The sequence below is a fragment of the Centruroides vittatus genome, unplaced genomic scaffold (assembly GCF_030686945.1).
Source record: "Centruroides vittatus isolate TY-2023 unplaced genomic scaffold, ASM3068694v2 contig_790, whole genome shotgun sequence".
In the NCBI taxonomy this organism is placed as follows: Eukaryota; Metazoa; Arthropoda; class Arachnida; order Scorpiones; family Buthidae; genus Centruroides; species Centruroides vittatus.
Window position 1 is genome coordinate 1,719,561 of NW_027122510.1, and position 22,634 is coordinate 1,742,194.

Genomic DNA, 22,634 nt, shown 5'->3' on the forward strand with positions numbered 1-22,634 from the left:
CGGGGGTCCTGTTGGAATAATATGTTTTCAACTTGTATTAGTTTCGCTAGACTGGAAAATACTAATTTTTTGGTCGTCTTTATGGCCCTGTTCAAACACATCCATCTGACTTTCTTCTTTATGCTCTCATTGCCTGGCGGTAGGTGGATGCGAAATATTGTCATTGGGAACACTCCGTTTCTCTTGCATGTGTTCAGGAAATCCAGCCTTTCTCTTGCCTTAGTTAGGCCTACTACTATCTTCCGGTAATCGTTAGTCGGCATCACTGATTAACATATCATCATCCTACACACCGGGGTGTATAAAATATAAATCGAACTCACTTGTGCCTATTGACCGGTGTGAAATAAATAACTTCAATTCAACGAACGTTTTCTGGACGCCTTCCGTGTCCTTCTTCAGGTTAACTGCTGGATTCTATTATTTTTAAAAAACTGCGTTCCGATCTTTTAAGAACAAATTCAAATGAAGATAGTTCGAAAGCGCGATGACCATCGCGCATGCGCTATATCTGTCGTGCTCCTTGTCGTACTGTATCATATTCTTTTTAATCTTTGTATTCTTTTTTATCTTTGGGTCACATGATTTCATGTGTTATCGGACCCAAATAAATCTTTATGCATCCTCTTGTAATAAAGTTTGCCAAGCAAGCGAAAGAGTTATCTCGTCGCGTGAATTAATGCATGTTGTTTTAGTTTGCGCTTTATGTATCTCTATCGCTTCCAGCCATTTGAGGTGTTCCATCCGAGTCGTTTTAGTTATTAGCGTGGCCCCCGCGAAGTCCACATTAATGCCCGGTTCAGAAGCGTACACTGCAAGCGACGTGGTAGCTCTGTTGTATCTTATATCCGCCTCGTGTTCTTTAACCCTGACTTCCATAGAGCGTTTCGTTGATCCTATGTAGATCAGATCCCTATTAAATCTCTCGTCCTTTATCGGGATTCGGTATACTCCTGCCATTCTATTCGGGTCCGATGGGTCCTTTCCGTTACGTAACAAAGTGTAAATGGTTGGGCCTCTCCTATAAGCAACGGTGACCTTACGTCTCCTTGCGATAGACGCGTATACGGATTTCAAGGTCGGGTTATATGTGATGGGTATTCTCTCCATCTCCGTGTTTTGGTTGTTACTTTGTGCCACTGCAGATGCATTGACCAAAGATAGAATACCGATTAAAAAGAATATGATACAGTACGACAAGGAGCACGACAGATATAGCGCATGCGCGATGGTCATCGCGCGTTCGAACTATCTTCATTTGAATTTGTTCTTAAAAGATCGGAACGCAGTTTTTTAAAAATAATAGAATCCAGCAGTTAACCTGAAGAAGGACACGGAAGGCGTCCAGAAAACGTTCGTTGAATTGAAGTTATTTATTTCACACCGGTCAATAGGCACAAGTGAGTTCGATTTATATTTTATACACCCCGGTGTGTAGGATGATGATATGTTAATCAGTGATGCCGACTAACGATTACCGGAAGATAGTAGTAGGCCTAACTAAGGCAAGAGAAAGGCTGGATTTCCTGAACACATGCAAGAGAAACGGAGTGTTCCCAATGACAATATTTCGCATCCACCTACCGCCAGGCAATGAGAGCATAAAGAAGAAAGTCAGATGGATGTGTTTGAACAGGGCCATAAAGACGACCAAAAAATTAGTATTTTCCAGTCTAGCGAAACTAATACAAGTTGAAAACATATTATTCCAACAGGACCCCCGCCTTTTGGAGATGGAAAATAATAGAATCATAAACATGGCCGATAGACTTCGAATGAATCTAAGAAAGCGGTACAGCAAGAAACTGAATTGGATTTTAAGGTTCCAAATCCCTAAAGACCAAAGACAACATCAATGCCCGTACGTTGTGTGGGATAATTTACAAATCCCTGGATTTGTCAAGGATATTCTCAAGTTTGGGCCAACATTCGCACCGACACGTCCTAATGCAGAAACTTTCACATCCACGATACCGGATTTAGAGCTATTGATAAGAGGCCTCACCGACACGCAGAAAGAATACTACAGATGGGTAGCCACACTCAAAATTAAAAACAACAGGAGTTCCAAGGAACTTCTAGTTCTGAGAGAAAATATCAAACGCACGGTTAGATGGGCACGTCTGAACAAGGTCACGATCACCAGAGCAGACAAAACCAAGAACATAGTAATCATGAAAAGGGAAACATACGAGAAAGGGCTGAAGGAATACATAGACGCAACTCAATGCAATCAGGTTGGAAGTAACTGGGTAGAAAAACTACATTCACGAGTTAAGAGATTGTCGTGCTCGAAATTGGCCAAGAAGCTAGAACTAAAGAACATCACAATGGATACCCCGGACGTACCCAAATTATTTGCGTTCGCGAAAACGCACAAAGAAGGCCAACAGTTTCGTCCGGTTGTGGATAAAACCAAGGCTCCCACCCGTAAGTTGGAAAAAGCGATTCACAACATAATTGTTCCACACATGAGCGGATATCAGTTCACCATCTCTAATCCGGAAGAATTAATCATTCAGTTGAAACAGATCACCTCCCCAGCTTACATAACGGTGCTGGATTTTAAATCGTTGTATCCTTCCATCAAGATACCACCGTGCTTTTGCGCACTTCGAGACTTCCTGTTTACGAAAGTAAATGACACAGCCCTCCACCAGAATGTGTTGGAATTAGCGCACCTCATGTGTTACGGGTCGGTGTTTCAATTTAAAAATGTAACATACACACAATCGCGGGGTGTCCCGATGGGAAGTCCACTGTCAGGGGACTTGTGTGAGTTGGTGGTGAGACAACTCGAATCCAAAACACTCCCGGGATTCACCAACGATATCCTACTATACAGACGTTATATAGATGACGTCATCATCGTATGGAAGACAACACCGAACTTGGCGCAATTCGTAGAAAAGATGAATGATAACACGTATGGTCTGTCAATCGAAGTTGAGCAACATAGTGATACCAATGTGCATTTTTTGGATGTGGATATCAGGATTGACTCGCACAACATCCATACCTCTGTGTATCGCAAACAATGTGCAAGCCCCACATACATCCCGAGTGACTCATGCGACCCGATCCAATACAAAATAGCAGCATTTAGATCATTGGTCAGACGGGCATACACGCACTCTTCCACTCAACAAGCGCTTAAGAAAGAGTTGAAACATATTGAGAAGATTGCGGATATACACGGCTACCGCAACATTATTCCAAGAATGGCGGAACGCCAAAGAGCACGAATGAGCCAAAACGCACCTGCAGTGGCACAAAGTAACAACCAAAACACGGAGATGGAGAGAATACCCATCACGTATAACCCGACATTGAAATCCGTATACGCGTCTATCGCAAGGAGACGTAAGGTCACCGTTGCTTATAGGAGAGGCCCAACCATTTACACTTTGTTACGTAACGGAAAGGACCCATCGGACCCGAATAGAATGGCAGGAGTATACCGAATCCCGATAAAGGACGAGAGATTTAATAGGGATCTGATCTACATAGGATCAACGAAACGCTCTATGGAAGTCAGGGTTAAAGAACACGAGGCGGATATAAGATACAACAGAGCTACCACGTCGCTTGCAGTGTACGCTTCTGAACCGGGCATTAATGTGGACTTCGCGGGGGCCACGCTAATAACTAAAACGACTCGGATGGAACACCTCAAATGGCTGGAAGCGATAGAGATACATAAAGCGCAAACTAAAACAACATGCATTAATTCACGCGACGAGATAACTCTTTCGCTTGCTTGGCAAACTTTATTACAAGAGGATGCATAAAGATTTATTTGGGTCCGATAACACATGAAATCATGTGACCCAAAGATAAAAAAGAATACAAAGATTAAAAAGAATATGATACAGTACGACAAGGAGCACGACAGATATAGCGCATGCGCGATGGTCATCGCGCGTTCGAACTATCTTCATTTGAATTTGTTCTTAAAAGATCGGAACGCAGTTTTTTAAAAATAATAGAATCCAGCAGTTAACCTGAAGAAGGACACGGAAGGCGTCCAGAAAACGTTCGTTGAATTGAAGTTATTTATTTCACACCGGTCAATAGGCACAAGTGAGTTCGATTTATATTTTATACACCCCGGTGTGTGGGATGATGATATATGCTGGTAACAATAACTATTTTATCAAAGAAAGGTTAGATGTGAATCCTGAAGTGGAATTCAAATGACACACCAAACTTTTGCCAAAGCTTTAGGTTTGGCTGGCAATCACTTCAAAGAGAACATTTACAGGCCTTCATTGCCCCATTACAACTCTCCATCTACAAAGAAGTGTACAATAACAAATGCATTCAGAAGAGGCTAGTATGCTTCCTAAAGAAATACTACCTTCATCAAGAATGTCTTCTGGTCAGACATGGCCACTGCTCATTATGCTCAGGACATCATTGCCAAGTTTAACCATTACAGGATTCAATAATCTCATGTGAAGATAATGTTCTGCAACTGATATTTTAAGATGAGACTGATAGATTTTTATACTAATGAAGCAAAAGGTTTCTGAAAATGGTTGAGAAGCTGGATTTCATAAAGGAATTGGAAAACAAGATTGAAGTCAAACTTTGCCACTTTCAAAAGTTAATGGAACTGGTTAAGACTTAAATTTGAATTGCAGCAGATCGCAGTTCTGATCATTTTGTCTGAATGTTAAACACACTATCTGTATTCAAAAAACTGTTTAAAACTCACTATGTACAGATTTTCAGGATATATGCCTTTACAAATCAGCTTACATGTTGTTAATCATTATTGTTGACAGCCACTGTGACACTAGATGACAGATACCATGTTCATAAAATTTCCTTGTCTAGCATTGAACCCAATTCTAAACAGCTTCTTATATCACAACCTCTGACACAAACTCCTCACTTGTTATCAAGAAGAGGATGATGCATTCTTGAATCATTTAGTGGCAGATTATGACTCTTGGTGTTACCATTAAGAGCCCAAAAATCGTTAGTCAAGTATGCAGTGGAACACCCCACCCAAAAAGTTTGACTCAGGGCAAGCCAAATACAGGAAAAGTAATATTGTCATTTTTATTTGATTACCAGACCTGTCCTTTTGGAATTCCTTCAGCATGTCCATACAGTTAATGCTGAGTAATATACAGACACCCTCAGCAACCTGCATACCAGCCTTAAAAAACAAACACAAGTTATTTGACATGGCATCATCTTGTTGAATGATATCCTCATTGCATTAAGTTTGATTCTAGTCAAGGGAATTTTATGGATGTCTGATGTCACAATGTATTGTTACTAACAATGGTGGATTATTAACATGTAAGTCGATTTCTAAGTTTTTGATTGGCCTTTGTTTCATTTGACTGTCCCTTGTATTTTTATGTAAAGTATTAAAATTATATTTTTGATGTTATCTGTTTATAACAGAAGGTGCATAGTCAAGTTAGTTGATTCATTTATAATAAAAAAAAAAAGTAAAATTTTTATCATCAGTTAGTTTAAAACAGTGGTTTCCAAACTTATTATGCCCACGGATCCCTTCTCATAGCAAAAACCTGACCATGAACCCCAAGTGAAATAACTCTATACAACTGTATTATAGCAAAATTTCAAATTTAACTTTGATGTCTTGGATGGTGAATGGTGACATAAAAATAAAATATAAATAAAACATTTTTATATTTAAAGTAGTATTTATTCAAATTATAAATTTTGTTTTAAAATACAAAAGCACATTATTTTTTAATGAGATGAGTGAATCTGATGGGATGATATGAGATTATTTATGTTCAGCTCAATGTTTGTGAGTAACATTCATAAGTCTCCGCGAGTACTAATTTGCAGTCGATTTCTTTTTTCGTGATGGGGTTCATAACTGTACTAAATCCACGTTCTACTAAATAGGAAGACAGGAAAGCAATCAACAGCTTCCGTACAGTGGCCCATAATACGGGATATAAAATTGGTATCTGTTTTTGTAACCAGAATTTGTGGTATCCTTGTTCAAACATTGGTTTCAGCTCCTCATTTGTGGATAATTCAATAAGTTCTTCCTGTATTAGTATGGTTTCATCTGAGTTTGTGAGTCTACTTGCAAAAGAGTCCAACACCCAATCGGGGATGCCCAACTGAAGAATATTTTCAAATCTTTGGCTCAGGTCAGAATGAAGAGCCGTTAAGTGTTGAAAATAAACAATCAAATCATCATCTCGTTTTTTTTGAAAGATTTGGAAACTGAGAGCATTCTCCTCTCCCCAAGTTTTGTTTGTATAAAAAAAGTTTTGCAACAAATGCAGATATTATACTTTTAGTTTTGATTAAATTTAATTGATCACCTTGTAACTTCAAATTGGTTTCGTTAAATTTGGCAAATAAATCAGTCATATATGCTATATCATTTTTTGAATTAATTAAATTGAGCTGCAAATCATTGTCTTTGCTGTCCAGGAATTCCAACACTGAATCAAAGACTGCATAAAATCGATCCAAACATGCACCTTTAGATAACCAACAAAATTCCATGTTAAGTAGTAAACGATTATAATCTTCATTATTTTCTAAACAAGGTTTAGCAAATAATCTCTCATTTAAGGCATTCCTTTTGATTTTATTAACTGCCCGAATGACATAATCTAGTGGGCCATGCAAGCGTTCACTAAGGTTTTTGGCGACTAAATGGTGTCAGTGAATGACACAATGTAAAGATAATATATTCAGTTTAGCTTGTTTCAAGTAAAGCCTCGGTGTCATCCTACCATTGCCGGAGCACCGTCAGTAGCAACGGAGGGGATATTACTCAAGGGTATATTGTTTGCATCGAAAAATGTTTTTAATTCATTAAATATTGTTTCACCTTTTCTATCAGTTTCCAAACATTTGGCAAATAACAATTCTTGGGAAATATTCTCATCTTTTACAAATCTTACATAAGCTAAAGTAATGCTTCATTTCCTGGCAAAGTTGCCTCATCAAGCTGTATAGAGAATTCAGATGTTTTAGTACTCACTAAGTACTCACATAAAGAATTTTCTACGGACTTGAGCCACTTCGTCAATCCTTCTTTGCACTGTATTATTACTCAGTGGAATTCTTATAATATCGGAAGCTGGTCTATGCAGCATGGTGCGTATTACCTCACTTACAGCTGGTAGAATGAGTTCTTCACCAATGGTTTACGGCTTTCTGGACTTTGCAATCAGTAAAGAAATGTTATAAGAAGCACGCAGTCCATCGTCATCTCGCTCAGATGATGTCGCAAAGATTTGTTTCAATGATGGTGTTTTCAAATATTTTTCTTTGATTGTTTTAAAAAAAGCTAAATCTTCATCTTTTGACAAAAGTCCATAACGACAAAAATGTTCCTTAAGCTTAGAAGGTATCATTGATTCGTTTGACAAAGTTTTATTGCATAGAAGGCACATAGGTAAAGTACTATTTCTTGGTAACAGAATAAAGCCATATTTTAAATATTGAACACTATATTGTCTGCATTTTTTCTTTGGCTCACTCATATTATTATCTGTAAAGAAGGGCACGAATTTAAGATACAAGAAAATAAAACAAATCATTTCTTTGCAAAAAATCACTATTTATTCATAAAAACTTTTCTTGTTTTTTGCAAAGAAATGATTTATTTTAATTTGAAAATGGAATAACACTACAAAGTAACACTCGAATCAATTAATTATTTAAGATATAAGGGTAAAATTATAATTAATAATAAATAAAATAACTATTAAATAAATTAACTTTAACAAAAGTATTGTGGTTGTAATCTATTCTATTTCGTTGACCTCTACGGCTTTCTTCGACTCCGCAGTCTCCTTTTCCCTTTCTCGGGTCTGGAGCACTGCCCTGTCCTTCCGTCTGCTCTGAGATCTTGACCAAGAATGGCTCTTCCATTGGCAGTTTTGCCTCAGGCTTCTTCCTGTCTTTTGTTTTCTCCAAAATTCAGAGAAATGATAATCCCCTATCCTTTTGTTCTACCAAGAGTTCTGAGAAGAGATAATTCCTCCTTAAGGCAATAAGAGTTAATAAAGAAGTTTCTAGAAGGAAGTTATGACAAAAAGGGAAGAACAGAATAAAAAGAAAATATAAAATATATATAAAATACGATATGGCTGACTAAAACATATTAAATTCATAAGTATAATTTTACTTATGAATTTAATATACAAGAAGATATCAAATGTGTTCAAAAACACTTATGTAACACACTCTAGCTCCGTAACAGTAAAAAAAAATTATACAACTTTCTGTTCAAAACTTGGAAAATTTGTCGTATGTACTTGACATCACGCACAAAACAGAATTAAATTGTTGATTAGATGCACAACTCGGTCATATTTTAGACAAGTTATTGCATGTAGCGGCGAGATTCCGTTCATGTTCAAACCTGCATAGATAGGCGGCCACGGTCGGCTTGACTCTCGTGAGATGCTTGTGATTACTTGTATTTTGTATTTTATGTACGTACCTATATACAGTCAAACCTGTTTTTATGCGCTCTTTTTATGTGCGATTTTTTTAATGCAAATTTTTAATTTGTGCGATTTTTTATTTGTGCGGTATAGTTAGCGACTAGTCTCGTGCGATTCGTCATGTCTCACGTTGACTTATTATAGCTAAATAAACTTATTATAGCATAAATGCACTTATTATAGTAATATTATTGCATGAATATGCGAAAAATGAAATAATTTACTTTTTAAGTCAACAAAACACCATTTGGACAAAAATATGTAAAACAGACGATAGACCAGACGATGCAGTCAAGTGCTGACATCTGTTGTCAATAAATTCTATTTCGTACGGTTTTGAGTTATTTTCTACGCGAGACTTTTTTTATGCAGTCCCTATTCACTGCATAAAAAAAAAATATTTTTTTAATTGTGTTGCGAAAACTATTTGTTACAGCCATTCGTGAAGTTTCGTGCGATTTCTTTTTATGCGTTTTTTTTAATGCGGTCCCTATCCCCCGCATAAAAACAGGTTTGACTGTACTTATATTTTACTCAGAATGTAAAAATGGCTACCAATTTATTTATTGCTATTTATTTTTAACTATCCTAATAATGAAAATGGGTCACAATTATTTTACTTTATATTAAACTTTTTGCAGACCCCCTGACGTCCATGTACCCCCAAATTAATTTTAATTTGCCACAGACCCCCAAAGTGGTACCAAGGACTCCTGGGGGTCCGTAGGAACCACTTCGGGAACCACTGATTTAAAATAATGATTTCTAGGTCAGATGGTAATGTTTGGTAGTTTTATGATATTGTAAACAAGAAATCAATATATTTTTGTTTAATAACAAAAATGCAGTTTTGTTACTTTAATATTTTAAGAATTATGTAAAAAAAAGTTTTATAATTTTTAGTAAGAATTGCAATATTTTCAGAAAATTTAAAAATACATGTATTTCCTGCATTGTTTATCTAACAGGAAATAGAATAATGCATAAATTACAATTAATATGCACAATAACTAAGAAATCTTTCATCAAACTTTTGGATTTTGTGATTTAATTAGAAAAATAAACATGCATTGCTTGTTTTAGTAACATAAACTGAGAAATTTTTTTTATCTAATCATCTTAATTAACTAAATTCACTGATGTGGACTTCATTCTAAGCAAAATATTTGTTTAGACAAAGGTGGATAAGTGACTTTACTTCAAGTGAAAGTCAATAATACGGTGCAAGTTTTTCAAATTCTCTTCAGTTTTAATTAAAAGTAAATTGAAAATTCAGTTTAATAAGAAATAAGTTAATTATTATATAAACAAGTATGTAATTAATTAATTTGTTTTCTGAATTAGTTGAAAAATGAAAAATATTGCACTTTTAATATTATCAATGTTATATTTTAACAAAAATAGTATTAAGTTTAACATTAAACAGTTTTCTTTCGTGTTAATATATGTGTTTGCTTACCCTGTGTCAATGATTATAAGAGAGAGGATGACAAAGCTAGCATTGTCAATTATATTAGGCACTTAGATGCACAAAATTTTTCTAGATGACTAATAAGTGGATTTTCAAGTTTTTGAAGATAAATGATCGTATAAAAAGAAATAATTTTATGTCTAATTCAAATGGTACATGAATAATCTAAATTTTTTTTATGTATATATATTAGAGTTTCTGTAAAATTAATGATTGAAAAATGTCAGTGATGACTAAATAATCTCAATACATACAAGTACGTTTATTATGTTTAAACTCTAACTCATTTTTAAAGGTTTTTGCGTGCAAAGTATACAAAGACCTTTGAGAATAAACTAGTGTGAATGCACTTGTAACAAAAAGGTGTCATTAAATTTTTAACGCTAACCATCAGACCAAGTTTTATTGCAGAAAGTTAGACAGTCTGATGTCTTTGTGATAAAAGTCAGACAAAACATACATATTGTTGATTTTCTTTCTGCGATATCTTTATATTTAATTATAAGTTTTATTTATTTAGCCAACAGTTTCGTTTCTTGACGCATTCATAACTTTGTTTATACACACGTAACTTTTCAACATTTTTCAAAGTGCTTAATAATCTGCTTCAAATAACAATAATTTTGTTTCGGTTTGTCATTGAACATCAAGCTGGTTCTCGAACTGATGGTAACTAAGATTGCAGGTCAAGATTACAGGTTTCGATGATCATTTGTATCAGCAAAATGAGTGCTGTTTGCACATGCACAACACCAGGATTCTGATAGATATCAAAGGTTGTTTCTCTTCTTAAATATTATTTAAAATTTTTTTTTTTTCAGATTATATCTCTCTTTTCTGTTAAAATGTTGTTCAAATTAAATGAGCATAACTGATTCTAGCACATTTTGTTCAAAAATCTGATCACACAAGTCTTTATTATGGGATCATAACTTTAATTACTACTAAAGATTAAATTTTAATTTTTAGTAGTAATGCATATGTAAAAAATTACAAGAAATAAGATTAAAAAAAAGAAGCTTTAATTAAAAATTATTTATCTCGAAGGATTTAAAGGATGAAATAATTACTTTAATTATGTTCTGTTAGTCTGTAAGTATTGAAATCTCTTTTACAGGTCTTATAAGGGGACCTTATGGTCTCGGAAATTCAGTTCGGGATGAGACTTTACAGGTTCGTAGTATACTTCAAGGCTGTCCACCCAAAAGAATTGTAAAGCGCACTAGCCAGAAGATTCGAGAAAAAGGGCTCTAAAGTTTTAAGTGCAGCTTGTATACTGGCCGATTTAATACTTTGTCAGCAGAGCGAGATGGCTGAATTTGTAACGAACTCGCTCGCCACGCTTGCAATATAGGTTCAAACCTACCTTTGGCTAACTTTTTTTTTTAAATGACAACAACTTTTAAATAAAGTTAATGACTTAAAAATATTATCATTTAAATCATAAATAATTTTATTTTATTTATGAAATGACTGTTACAGCTAATTAAAAATAATATTTTATTTTTAAAAAGTTGAATAATTTCAAATGCATTTTTAACGGAGGTAAATGAAAACTTCAATTACCACTATAACAAATTTTCAGATAGGGTTTTATTTATATAAAATTTTTACAATATCGTCTTTGTCAATTTATTATTTTATATACAAGCACCAGAATGATAATTATCATAAAAACATTGAAAACAAAAACTATTTTGACATCTTGCACAATTTATGAAGGACGATTGTTTACACGAACAACCTTTTTTTAAAAGATCTGTTAAGCGTACCAGGCATACCGGATCATTTTATTAAAAATTGGCGATGACAGTTTATGATGCACTATTGATTGTATTTTTATACAGTCTTCACGGGAATTTATTTCTCTATTATTTTCAATCAGATAAGCGCAATTTTGTTTACGCTTTATTAGATTTTTTACCTGTCTATAAAAATAGACATCACACGGTTGAACAAGAGGAGTACATTTTGGAGGAATCACTTTAATTGTACATGTCGGAGATTTCTCGTCATCCTGAAAGATTTCGTCATATAATTCAGGCTTTGTCCATTCCAATAGTCAATAATTAATAGAAACTGTTTTTTTTTCCACATAAGGCTTTAAAATATGGTTGAGAAAGTCAATATACAGTCCTGTCATTAGCTTCCCAGATTTCGAAGACATTATTACAACATTTTTATATTTTTGTGCATATTCATTTACTGCTTTTTGAACTCTCGGACCAAAGTTACCAGTTGCTTCTTATAAACAAACAAATACTTTAGGTAGGACTTTTCCAGACAGAGTGAGAGCATATTGAGTGGTATGTGTATGCATCACTTTATTCATGTTGTGCCTTTTGACGAAAATAGTTTTGCTTCCAGAGTCCTGTTGTACACTGACTGATACTGACATCCTGGAAAGAGAAAACAACCGAAATTTAAGTATTTTGTCATAGAGTCATAAAAATAGAGAGCAAAATGAATTTGTAAATACTCTGCAATAATTTACCTGTCTGGTCAGTGTTGATAACAAAATCTTTGTTGAAATTTGGTATCAATTTGAACGTCTGGATTCGAAAAGTGTCCGCAGAAGCCAAGGTTTCTTCGATCATCGCTGTTTTTTTTTTTGAAACAAATTTTTTCACTTTTCATTGACGAATTCCATGCTTCCTTTTGAATTTATGAACCCAGCTGTCAGAAGCTTTAAATTCAAAATCTGTAAATTGTTGTGCTGCTGCTAAAGCCCACTATTGTAAATTCTGAGTAGTCACTTGTTGATAATTCTCTCGGGCTTCAAGAAAACGATCATGTGTCCAGGAATTGATGTTGCGTACTTATCCAATTGATTTCCTCCTTTTTTTATATCTTCTTCCCATTGGGATAAATATTCCTTTTTTTTAACCGGCTTCATTTCTTTTTTTTTTTTGCGCAATGTTTGTAGATTCCAGGTGGGGTGTAGATTCCTTTGCTATATATACAACTTTAATTTTGTAATCCAAAGAAAGATGGTCTACCTTTCTTTTTTTCCTTCTGGTTCATATTCATCTGATGAGCTATGGTCATTGATTTTTTCAAAAGGTTCCTCGTCACAGTTTTCATTTTCATGAGCAAGTTCTTCATCAGTCACAAGTATTTTTCAGCCAGCACGTCCATAGTATATTCGTAAATTTCTTCACCCATCAACATTGTTTCATAAGAAATTGAAGTTGAAGATTTCGTTTTAGTCAAATTATTTTCTGCAAGCAAACTTTCGTAATAAACGATTGCATCTTTTAACCTCGACTTTGACATTTCACTGTATAATGAATCTTGATTGATTTCATCTGCAGCTTCTGATACTTTTGCAATTTCTTCATTAACGGACATTTTCAATTCACAATAATTTAAAAATTCCAATAATATTTCACAGTACAGAATGCTCCAATCTTGCGAAAGTCAAGAATGAACTGGCACGAGTATGAGAATCCGAACCATAAGAAATTAAAAACCCAATTTTAATCGACGATGACGCCATACATACTTAATAATTGTTGTCCTCAGCTATCTGAGAAAATCTCCACTTACACTTTCTCGTTGACGATAGCGACGCATTCCCATGATGTGCTGACCTCTTAATGGTCGGATATCAACGTTGTTGGCCGAAAAGGGTCGTCGCCCGTTCCTCCAGAAAGAAAATCACCCTAAAAATTTTTCCACCCTTCAATTGTGTTAGTGCCTGATCCATCTGGACCGAATATCTTACCTACTCGCCCTGGGACATCGCGTACATCTGTGCCTGTAACCTATCTGTGGAATATGAACTATCGCATATTCAAACTTTACCGACAATCCTAAGCGAGACGGTTACCAGCTAGTCAGAAAGAAACCCTAAGAAGTAAGTCAAGATCATCCCTCCGAGACCATCCTTTACAAAAGGTATTTATCGCCACACGAAGCTTATGTAAACTCTCTCTCTCTCTCTCGCTCCCCGGGCGTATTTAGTCGCCTTTTTGACACATTCCTGATTCAAACTCGTTAAAGAGACAACATGTATAAAATGTATATAATCTCCTTTCGTAATAAATGATTGTTAAGTAACCTAATCTCTGCGTGTGTGCCTTCCCAACTGCTCGAGGTCTCCATCTCGAATCCGTTCACTCACTCACGTGGCTGTTTACGTAACCTATCTGCAAATCGTACCGCCATTGCGGCTTCCGGGTCAGTCGAGACCCGGTGGTGTCATTCCTGACGAGGCAGTAAAGAGGTGCCGACCCTCCGGTCACACGAGTTTTTAGAGGAATAAGGGTGGGTAAACCTGTATATATCATACTGTAGCAGGTAAGGACCATTGTTCGATTAGTTCTGTTAGGGTCTTGAAAATTCCTGAACGTCTGCCTACATGCAAAGGGCAACAGCTATACTCTACTCTTCCTTGTAGAAACCAGTTCCTCAAATTTACAACGAATATTTTTAACCTCTCCACAACTTATAATACAGTAGAGAGTCGAAAATCGGAATCAATTGGGGATTGGGGTGGTTCAGATTAGTCATTTGTTCCGATTACCAATTATATACAAAAAAATATATTAACCTGTCCAATGTTCAAATTCTTCTCCGTTCCGTGTCGCTTTGTGTTGAATTTTCGTCAATTTTAAGCCTAACGAAAATTTTTATAATAAGAATTGAGGCTATCGTATCGTAAAAAATTATTTCTGCATTTTGTACAAACAAAATAAATATATTGAAGAATATAAAAACATGAAAATTATACTTTAGAAGTAAATTTAGTATCAAAAACGTTCGATTCAGCATGACACAGTCCGACTGAAAATCGTGCCGATTACCAGCGATTCCGATTACCAGCGTTCCAATTAACGACTCTCTACTGTATCTTAACATTTGTAATAACTTTTTAATGGCAATAGTAATTAAAGTTTTCATTTACCTCCATTAAAAATGCGTTTGAAATTATTCAACTTTTTAAAAATAAAATATTATTTGTTTGTCGATCTTTAATGGACTGTATAAATATGAAATTGATGAACAGTAGTTCACCAAAAAATAAGGAACATTGCTTTTCCTCAAGTGCGGAACCAACAGTAAAAACCTTAGGCATTATTTGGAAGCCGGTTGAAGATCAGTTCATATTCAGGGTATCGATTCCAGAAAAATTGCTTTATACAAAACGAGAAGTATTGAGTGTCATCGCCAGACTTTATGACCCCTTGGGTCTTCTGGGATCAGTTATAACTCGAGCAAAGATCTTTCTACAGAAGCTGTGGCTCAGTAAGCTCGACTGGGAGGATACTCTACCAGAAAACCTTAACTATGATTGGGTGAACTTTGTGTTGTCCTTGAAAGCCCTGGACGATCTTAAGATCACTAGATATATTTTAACAGATCCACTTCAAAGGGCTGTCTTGCTAGGATATGCAGATGCCTCGGAGTCAGCTTATGGAGCAGTAGTTTACATGCATTGCATAAAGGAAGATGGAACTGGCAAGACACGACTTATTGCTAGTAAATCTCGTGTCGCTCCTCTTAAGGTTATGACAATCCCTCGATTAGAGCTATCAGCTTGTCTAGTACTGTCTCAACTTGTCAAAAAAGTACGCTCATGTCTGCAAATGGATATAGCTGAAGTGATCCTACACACAGATTCAACTATTGCCATCGCTTGGATCAACACTCCCGCATATCGCCTGAAGACCTTTATTGCGAATCGTGTGGAAAAGATCCAATCTATTACTGAAGGCTGCCACTGGAAACATACAACTTCCCACTCCAATCCTGCAGATGTAGTTTCTTGGGGTTTAAATCCGCAAGATCTACTATCCATGGAATTATGGTGGAGTGGAGCGCAGTCTCAAGTAGCACCAACCGTTCAACGTCAGGATGAATATGCCATCGACACTTCCTCCGATGAAAAATATCTATCTGAGCTTAAAAAACAATTGCACGTTAATTTGGTGTCAGTGTCAAGCTCTGACCTTGACAATACCCTGTTTGAACTTGGTAATAATTACATCAAATTAATTTGCATACTTAGTTATATTTTCCGGTTTCTACATGACATAAAACACGTAACTCGTCGATTTGGCCCTTTATCAAGGAAAGAACTCCAAGAGTCCAAAATTTATTTGATCGGCAAAGTACAAGGAATGGCCTTTGCTGAGGAAATAAAAACATTGCAAATGGGAAGGAATCTAACGAAGGGTCAATTAAGCAGATTACATCCCTTTCTAGATAAACAGGGTCTAATGAGAGTCGGCGGTAGATTGAGCAATTCAAATTTATCATTTGATAAAAAGTTTCCAATTCTGCTACCTAAAAATCACAAGTTAACCCACTTGATTATGAGATATTATTATCTGAAAAATTTGAATTGCTCAATCTACCGCCGACTCTCATTAGACCCTGTTTATCTAGAAAGGGATGTAATCTGCTTAATTGTCCCTTCGTTAGATTCCTTCCCATTTGCAATGTTTTTATTTCCTCAGCAAAGGCCATATTCGCCTCGACGGACCAGATGTTTGTCGATCTTTAGTGGACTGTATAAATATGAAAGAAAACACTTGCGGTTTGCGGGTTGTTACACAAGAACAAGAAGAAAAAAAAAACAATATGGCTGACGCCCTTGGCCGTTACAAAAAACTCTCGTCTCCAAAACGTTTTTAAATTATCATTTTTCTTCTCACAAGAAAATACGGTGGCGCTTGAGACGGCAACTTTATTTTTAATTCAAGTTTTAATTAGCTGTAACAGTCATTTCATAAATAAAATATATACAGCAAAACATTTATATTAAATTATTTATGATTTAATTGATAATATTTTTAGGTCATTAACTTTATTTAAAAGTTGTTATAATTTAAAAAAAAAAAAAAAAGTTAGCCGAAGGTAGGTGCAAACCTATAACGCACGCGTGACAAGCGAGTTTGCTACAGACTCATCCGTCACGCTATGCTGCGAAAGTATTAAATTGACCAGTATATGAGCTGCACACAAAACTTTAGAGCCCTTTATCTCGGAATCTTCTGGCTAATGCACTTTACAATTCTTCTGGGTGGACACCCTTGAGGTATACTGCGAAGTCTCATCCCAAACTGAATTTTTGAGTCCATAAGGTCCCCTTGTTAGATGTAAACCTATTAGATAATTTACCTTTTGGCATTTTATAATGATGAAATATAAAATCTGTCTGAAATTCTATCTGTATTTCTTTTGTAAGCCAATTAAATGCTTATATAATAACATCTTTTCGTTCTATTTCTGAAATGTTTCAGAAATAGAACAAAAAGATACATTTATATATAAGTAGACCTGAAGTTGATCTGTAAAGCAGTTCAAAAACATTTGTCCAATCATTAAATAAGTGTGCTGGAAAGTGAAAAGGTTGTTTGCATGATATTTTTGAATTTCCTGTTTCAATTAAATGTAGTAAAAGTATTACAAAAGTCAAAAGACACTAAAATTTGACCTTCTAAAGGAATCTACTTGTAAAAGCTGTAATGTCTTTAAAATGTATTTTTTGTCACCTTACTCTTCTGATATGAATTAAAATATTACTGAATCCTAGGTAGTTCATTTAATGTTTTATGTTATCTTACAAAGAATGGAAATTTGAAATAATTCATAATTCCATAACTAAGTCTTTAGATTTATCTGCCATAATCAGAGTCCCAGACCATAATTTTTATGTAATAATTTTCATCAAGATGTACAGTACAATGGTCACTATAACAATAAAGTTTTATATATATATATATATATTTATATATTTGTACTATAGTGCCTGGGCTGGTAATAATTTATGCCATCTAAGAAAATGGTCATACACTATCGTCCATGACAGAAAACTGTTTGGCACCTTCTGATGCTGAGGCCACCAGTAGATCATTGATGTACGAGTAGTTGAATGGTAAATTCTTTAATATTAGGTGGATGTAGTGCTGAAACGATTATGAGGCGTTTCATAGACCAAACGGAAGACATAGGAACTCAAAAAGCCAGAAGGGCATTATCACTGCCATCTTTAGTATGTCTTGTGGGTTTACTGGAATGTGTTGAAAGGGTTTGATGAGGTCAGTTTTTGTAAAGATTTTCTTGCCTTCTAGTTGCAAATTGAAATCCTGTAAGAGTGGAAGGGGGATAACGATCTGGAACAGTTGTTTCATTTAATGCTTGATAATCCCCAGATGGGTGCCAAGATCAATCTTTTTTTGCCACCAGGTGCAGGGGATGGCCCAACAACTGTTGGACAGTTTGCATATGCATCCTCTGAAATTCTAACTTTGTTTATGCCAACTTGTTGGAATGCAATCATCTTGGTTTGGCAAAGACTGATGCACCTGTTGTGATGATGGTGTGAGTGAAATTGATGTCCTTGTGCTCAAATTTGGGATTCACTCTCAGAAGATTACAGAATGTGATTAACAGTGATGAGAATTTGTCCAGGAGACAGTGTTAGCACAGTTTGTTGATCAGATGGTAGAGTTATTCCCGTGATTAAGAGTTGAGCGAGACTGTGGAGGAGACATTTGCATTTTATGTCCAGTGAAAGGCCAAAATGTGATAAAAAGTCAGTACAAATTATATGGCAACCTATGTCCACTATGATGAAAAACCAACAAAATGAATGTGAGAGGCCTAAATCAATCTAAAGAAAATGATCCGTAGAGGTTTGGATAACTGTGCATTTTGCCAGAAATAGCTGAAATATAGACCTATTTTTTCTTTGTTGTTCCCCCATCACCATGGAGAACAACAAAGACATCTGCTCCTGAGTTCACCAGAAATCTTAGACTTGTGGAAATATCAGATACAAATATGTGGCTAGTGGTTGAGCCCTAGACACATCTAGGTTATCTCTCACAGGAGCAAGGTTTTGTATATATTTCATGGCATGCTCTCCAAATTTGTAGTGATATGAGCAGTATTTATATTTGGTGCAACTTCTTGATCTGTCCTGGCCATGTGAACTCGAATGTGGCCAAGAATGTAACTCATTAATGGTGAGTGTCAGATCTTTAACAGCCTTTTCTAGTGAGGATATTGTCATCTGCTGGGTCAGAATTGGTAAGTTCACATGCATAGGAAATAATAGGAACAGTTATCTCAATATCTTATCTGCCATCTGTGCAATTGTCTAGATTGTCCTGACTCATGACCAAAATGGTTCTAGCATTTTTGGCAACTGCTGGAGAAACATTGTTCACTAGAATTCATCTGTTACCTGACTGTTGGTTAAGGTATTCATCTCAAGTAACTGTGTCGACAGTTTCCTATCCCATAGTTGTAATTTGGTCAGGAGCTTTTTTACTTGTCCTTCTGACTGTGCAAACTCTTTGATTAGTCACACTTTGAGGTCTGTGTACAGAGTCTGAAACCAACTCTGCCACCTCGCTGTCCACCAAGCTAACGATGTAATGATACTTTGTGACTTTACTGATGATATTGGCAGTGATGAATTATGACTTTACTTAACTGAATCGCATTGCGACATTCTTTTGCCAAAATGGCAGTAACTTGACTGTGACACGTGCAATCTCTGGTTTGCCAGCCAAGTCTTGTTCAAGTCATTTGTCATCTGCCATTTCATTAGATTTCATACACGATCTCTATAACTGAGCACTTACTTCATTTGGTGCTTTCTAACGTGGGGTTGCAGAGATCACGTTCGGCTCACCAGTGTTCTGGCCACTAGTCAGACATGCCATTTCTATTGGCTCAGAAGGCTCCAATTACAAAGAAAATGATACTCAAGATACATTGTCATGCTTGTAGGTAAGACTGGTGACTTGTGACATCTCTTGCTGAGAATATTTACTAAAGACTGCATTACTACAGATGTTGCTATAGACCCAATACATTTTCTTCATTTGGAAACTTTTAGTGATATATGTATGGAGCTCTTAGATTCAGGATTTGTTGTCGTCTGGGTCTTTTAAGCATTGTGTTATATGTGTAATGAAACATTTGTTACCTGAAAAAGCAGTGTGAATTTCTAATTTTATGAATTTGTAAAAATTCCTTGTTTAACAGTTACAATTCAGTAAAAAGGAGAATTTTAGTCTCCATTGGAATAACTTTACATCTTTATAATGTTAAAGCAATTTTCTTTACAAACATACTGGTCTTATTTATTATACATTATTTTGAATAACTTCATTTTTCATTATTCATTTATGCCCATGTTATTTAATTCTATAATTTTCATTTTTTACCACTATTCTTTATAAGTTTGTAAAAATATAAGCTTATTACGGATAAATTTTATGTTCTGTAAATATGGTTTCTTAAATTAAAACTACATACAATTTGACTGAAATGAAATATATAGCCAAGATGATAAAATGAAACTTTCAGAATTTAAGTATTAATAAATACTAAGGGTAAATAAACAAATCTAGTTATAATTTAGAAATTAATAGCACTGTTATTTAATATCTATATTTATATCGGAATTCATTGGCTTCTCTGTAGTGTTGCTATAAATAATTGATTACACACTTTGAAAGTTGGTTATCAGAAAACAGATGTTAGAAATAATCGTCTCAGACTAAGATAACATTTTTGATGTCTGTGTGATAACTACATTGATATGATATCATAGCCATATATTTATCACTATTTGTGTTATGATATAATATCGTCATGAATGAAAATTTTTAATACTACTAAAAATTTAACTAATAAATATATGTAATATCTGTATGTAGTAACTATAATGCCATAACTGCAAATCATTCAAGTCTTGACAGTTTAGATTTACAAATTAATATTCATATGCATTAATTTTGTGTTATTGAATACATATTTTTAAAATATAAAGAAATGCTTTAAAACTTTACGTGTACTTTTGACTTTATCCAAAGCTTTATCACCGAGAAATGGTTTATTGTGGGGATTCTTTACCTAGTCACTAGCAATCTTTAGGAGTTAGTCAGTTTATCCAGGGTAATTAATTAGTTATTAGGAGTTATTTGAGGGTTGATTTGCAAGTTATAGTATTCTAGAAAAAAAAAAAAAAATGTAAAAGTAACCGATACAATTCAAATTTTAGTAACTAAAGCACAGTTTTGATTTATATTTCATAGACTGCATTTTTAATTTTATTTTATTTGTATTCATTATCAATTTAGAAATGGGATTGGCAAATTAAATCTGTTTAAATAGAGATTGAGAAACAAAGAAGGTTGGAAACACACTGTATTTAAATAGAATTCCAGAACTCGTGACATTTAAATTACCATATCTACTTTCTCATATCAATAAGCTATTAGATTTGGTATAGAGTATACAGAATAAAAGTTATATGTGTTATTTGTGAATCGCGCTTCTCTTTAAAAGACCACTGTTCCCTTTCAGATTATATTTTGTGATAAGCATTAACAAAGCTTTTGGTCAAACAGTAAAACATCCTTTTGGTAAATTTGCTTTTTCTTATGCTGAATTGAACTTTATATTCAAAATCTTTAACTTTGTTGGTTACTTGTGGAGACTCGTGATCCAACCATATAAAACATGAAGATTGTTTGAGTTAGCGAATGTGCTGTATCTGTTTCATTTATTATTTTTATTTAAATAATGTAAAAATGTTTTAAACTATAAGCTTATTTACTAGAAACAATAAATAAATCTGAAATTTATTTTTTAGGACAAACTTTTCCAAAGGCTGGACAAACAGTAGTGGTACATTATACCGGTAAGAAAAAGAAGTTTTTTTAATATTTATATTGTAAATAATGGAAAAACAGATATATTAAAATTTTTAACAAGTAAATATATCAAAATAAATCAATTCTTCAGTTGATTAAAAGCATTTTTTTAAACAAATGTAGGAAGAGTAAATATTCTTAAATCAGTTTTGTGCAAATGGAATATTTCCAATGAGTCTGTATCTTATGAAACTTCCCAAGGATCATCTTTGTTTGAAGTTTATATATATCATTTTGACTTAGAGAAAACAAATCATTGCTTTGAATCTGTCCATGTTTATCTGAAGCTAACTGTATGCAATAATAGAATTTTGCCTGCCCTGCAAGAGAACTTTCTTCAAAACAAACTGATTGGAACTTGAGATTGAAACTTACAAACTTTGAAAGCATTTTTAATGTTGGATTTAGACTTTCAGTTGATTAAAAATATTTTATTTCCAGATGTCTTTTATAGTATCAAGGTGGCAAATGACCTGAGAGTTTGGAAAATCTTGTTGAAATATTTGTTTGAAGAGAAAATTCAAGGAAAACATAGAAACATCTCAATAACCCAATATATATATTAATAATCAATCAACAATCAGATTAATCGGTCAGGAATTCCTGCCCAATTAATTTGGTTGTTGGTTGCTTGAAAACATAGAATTTTACAATTTCAACATTGTGTCAAAGCAAAATTTTCATTGCCATCTCAGAGTGCAAGCATGAATAACAAGATGGGCATCCAAAGGTTCCTGCTACACAGTGCAAAGTTTGTCACAACAATATTTTTATTATTCTGATGATAAATTATCCATGACATGAGCCAACACAAACATGATGGTAATGTTGTTTGAGAGTATAGGTAATCAAAATTGCAAATATAGCCATATCCTATTTTCATTAAAGACATCCAGTCTGTGTTACATGAACTATTCAGGTCTCAAGGCTCCAGTAAATACCCGGTGTCCTCAGTGGACCATGGAAATATACATCACAGTCTGCTGCAGAGTGCAATGATTC

The 22,634-nt window shown here is 34.6% G+C and overlaps 1 protein-coding gene across 1 annotated transcript in view; it reads left to right on the plus strand.

Moving 5' to 3' along the window:
* The window catches only part of LOC136981755 (peptidyl-prolyl cis-trans isomerase FKBP1A-like), a 40,418-nt gene that overhangs the window by 10,805 nt on the left and 6,979 nt on the right, over positions 1-22,634 (plus strand). Inside the window, exon 2 of the mRNA XM_067278126.1 lies at positions 21,572-21,619. Coding sequence (XP_067134227.1) covers positions 21,572-21,619 — 48 coding nt within the window. The remainder of the gene's footprint in view (positions 1-21,571; positions 21,620-22,634) is intronic.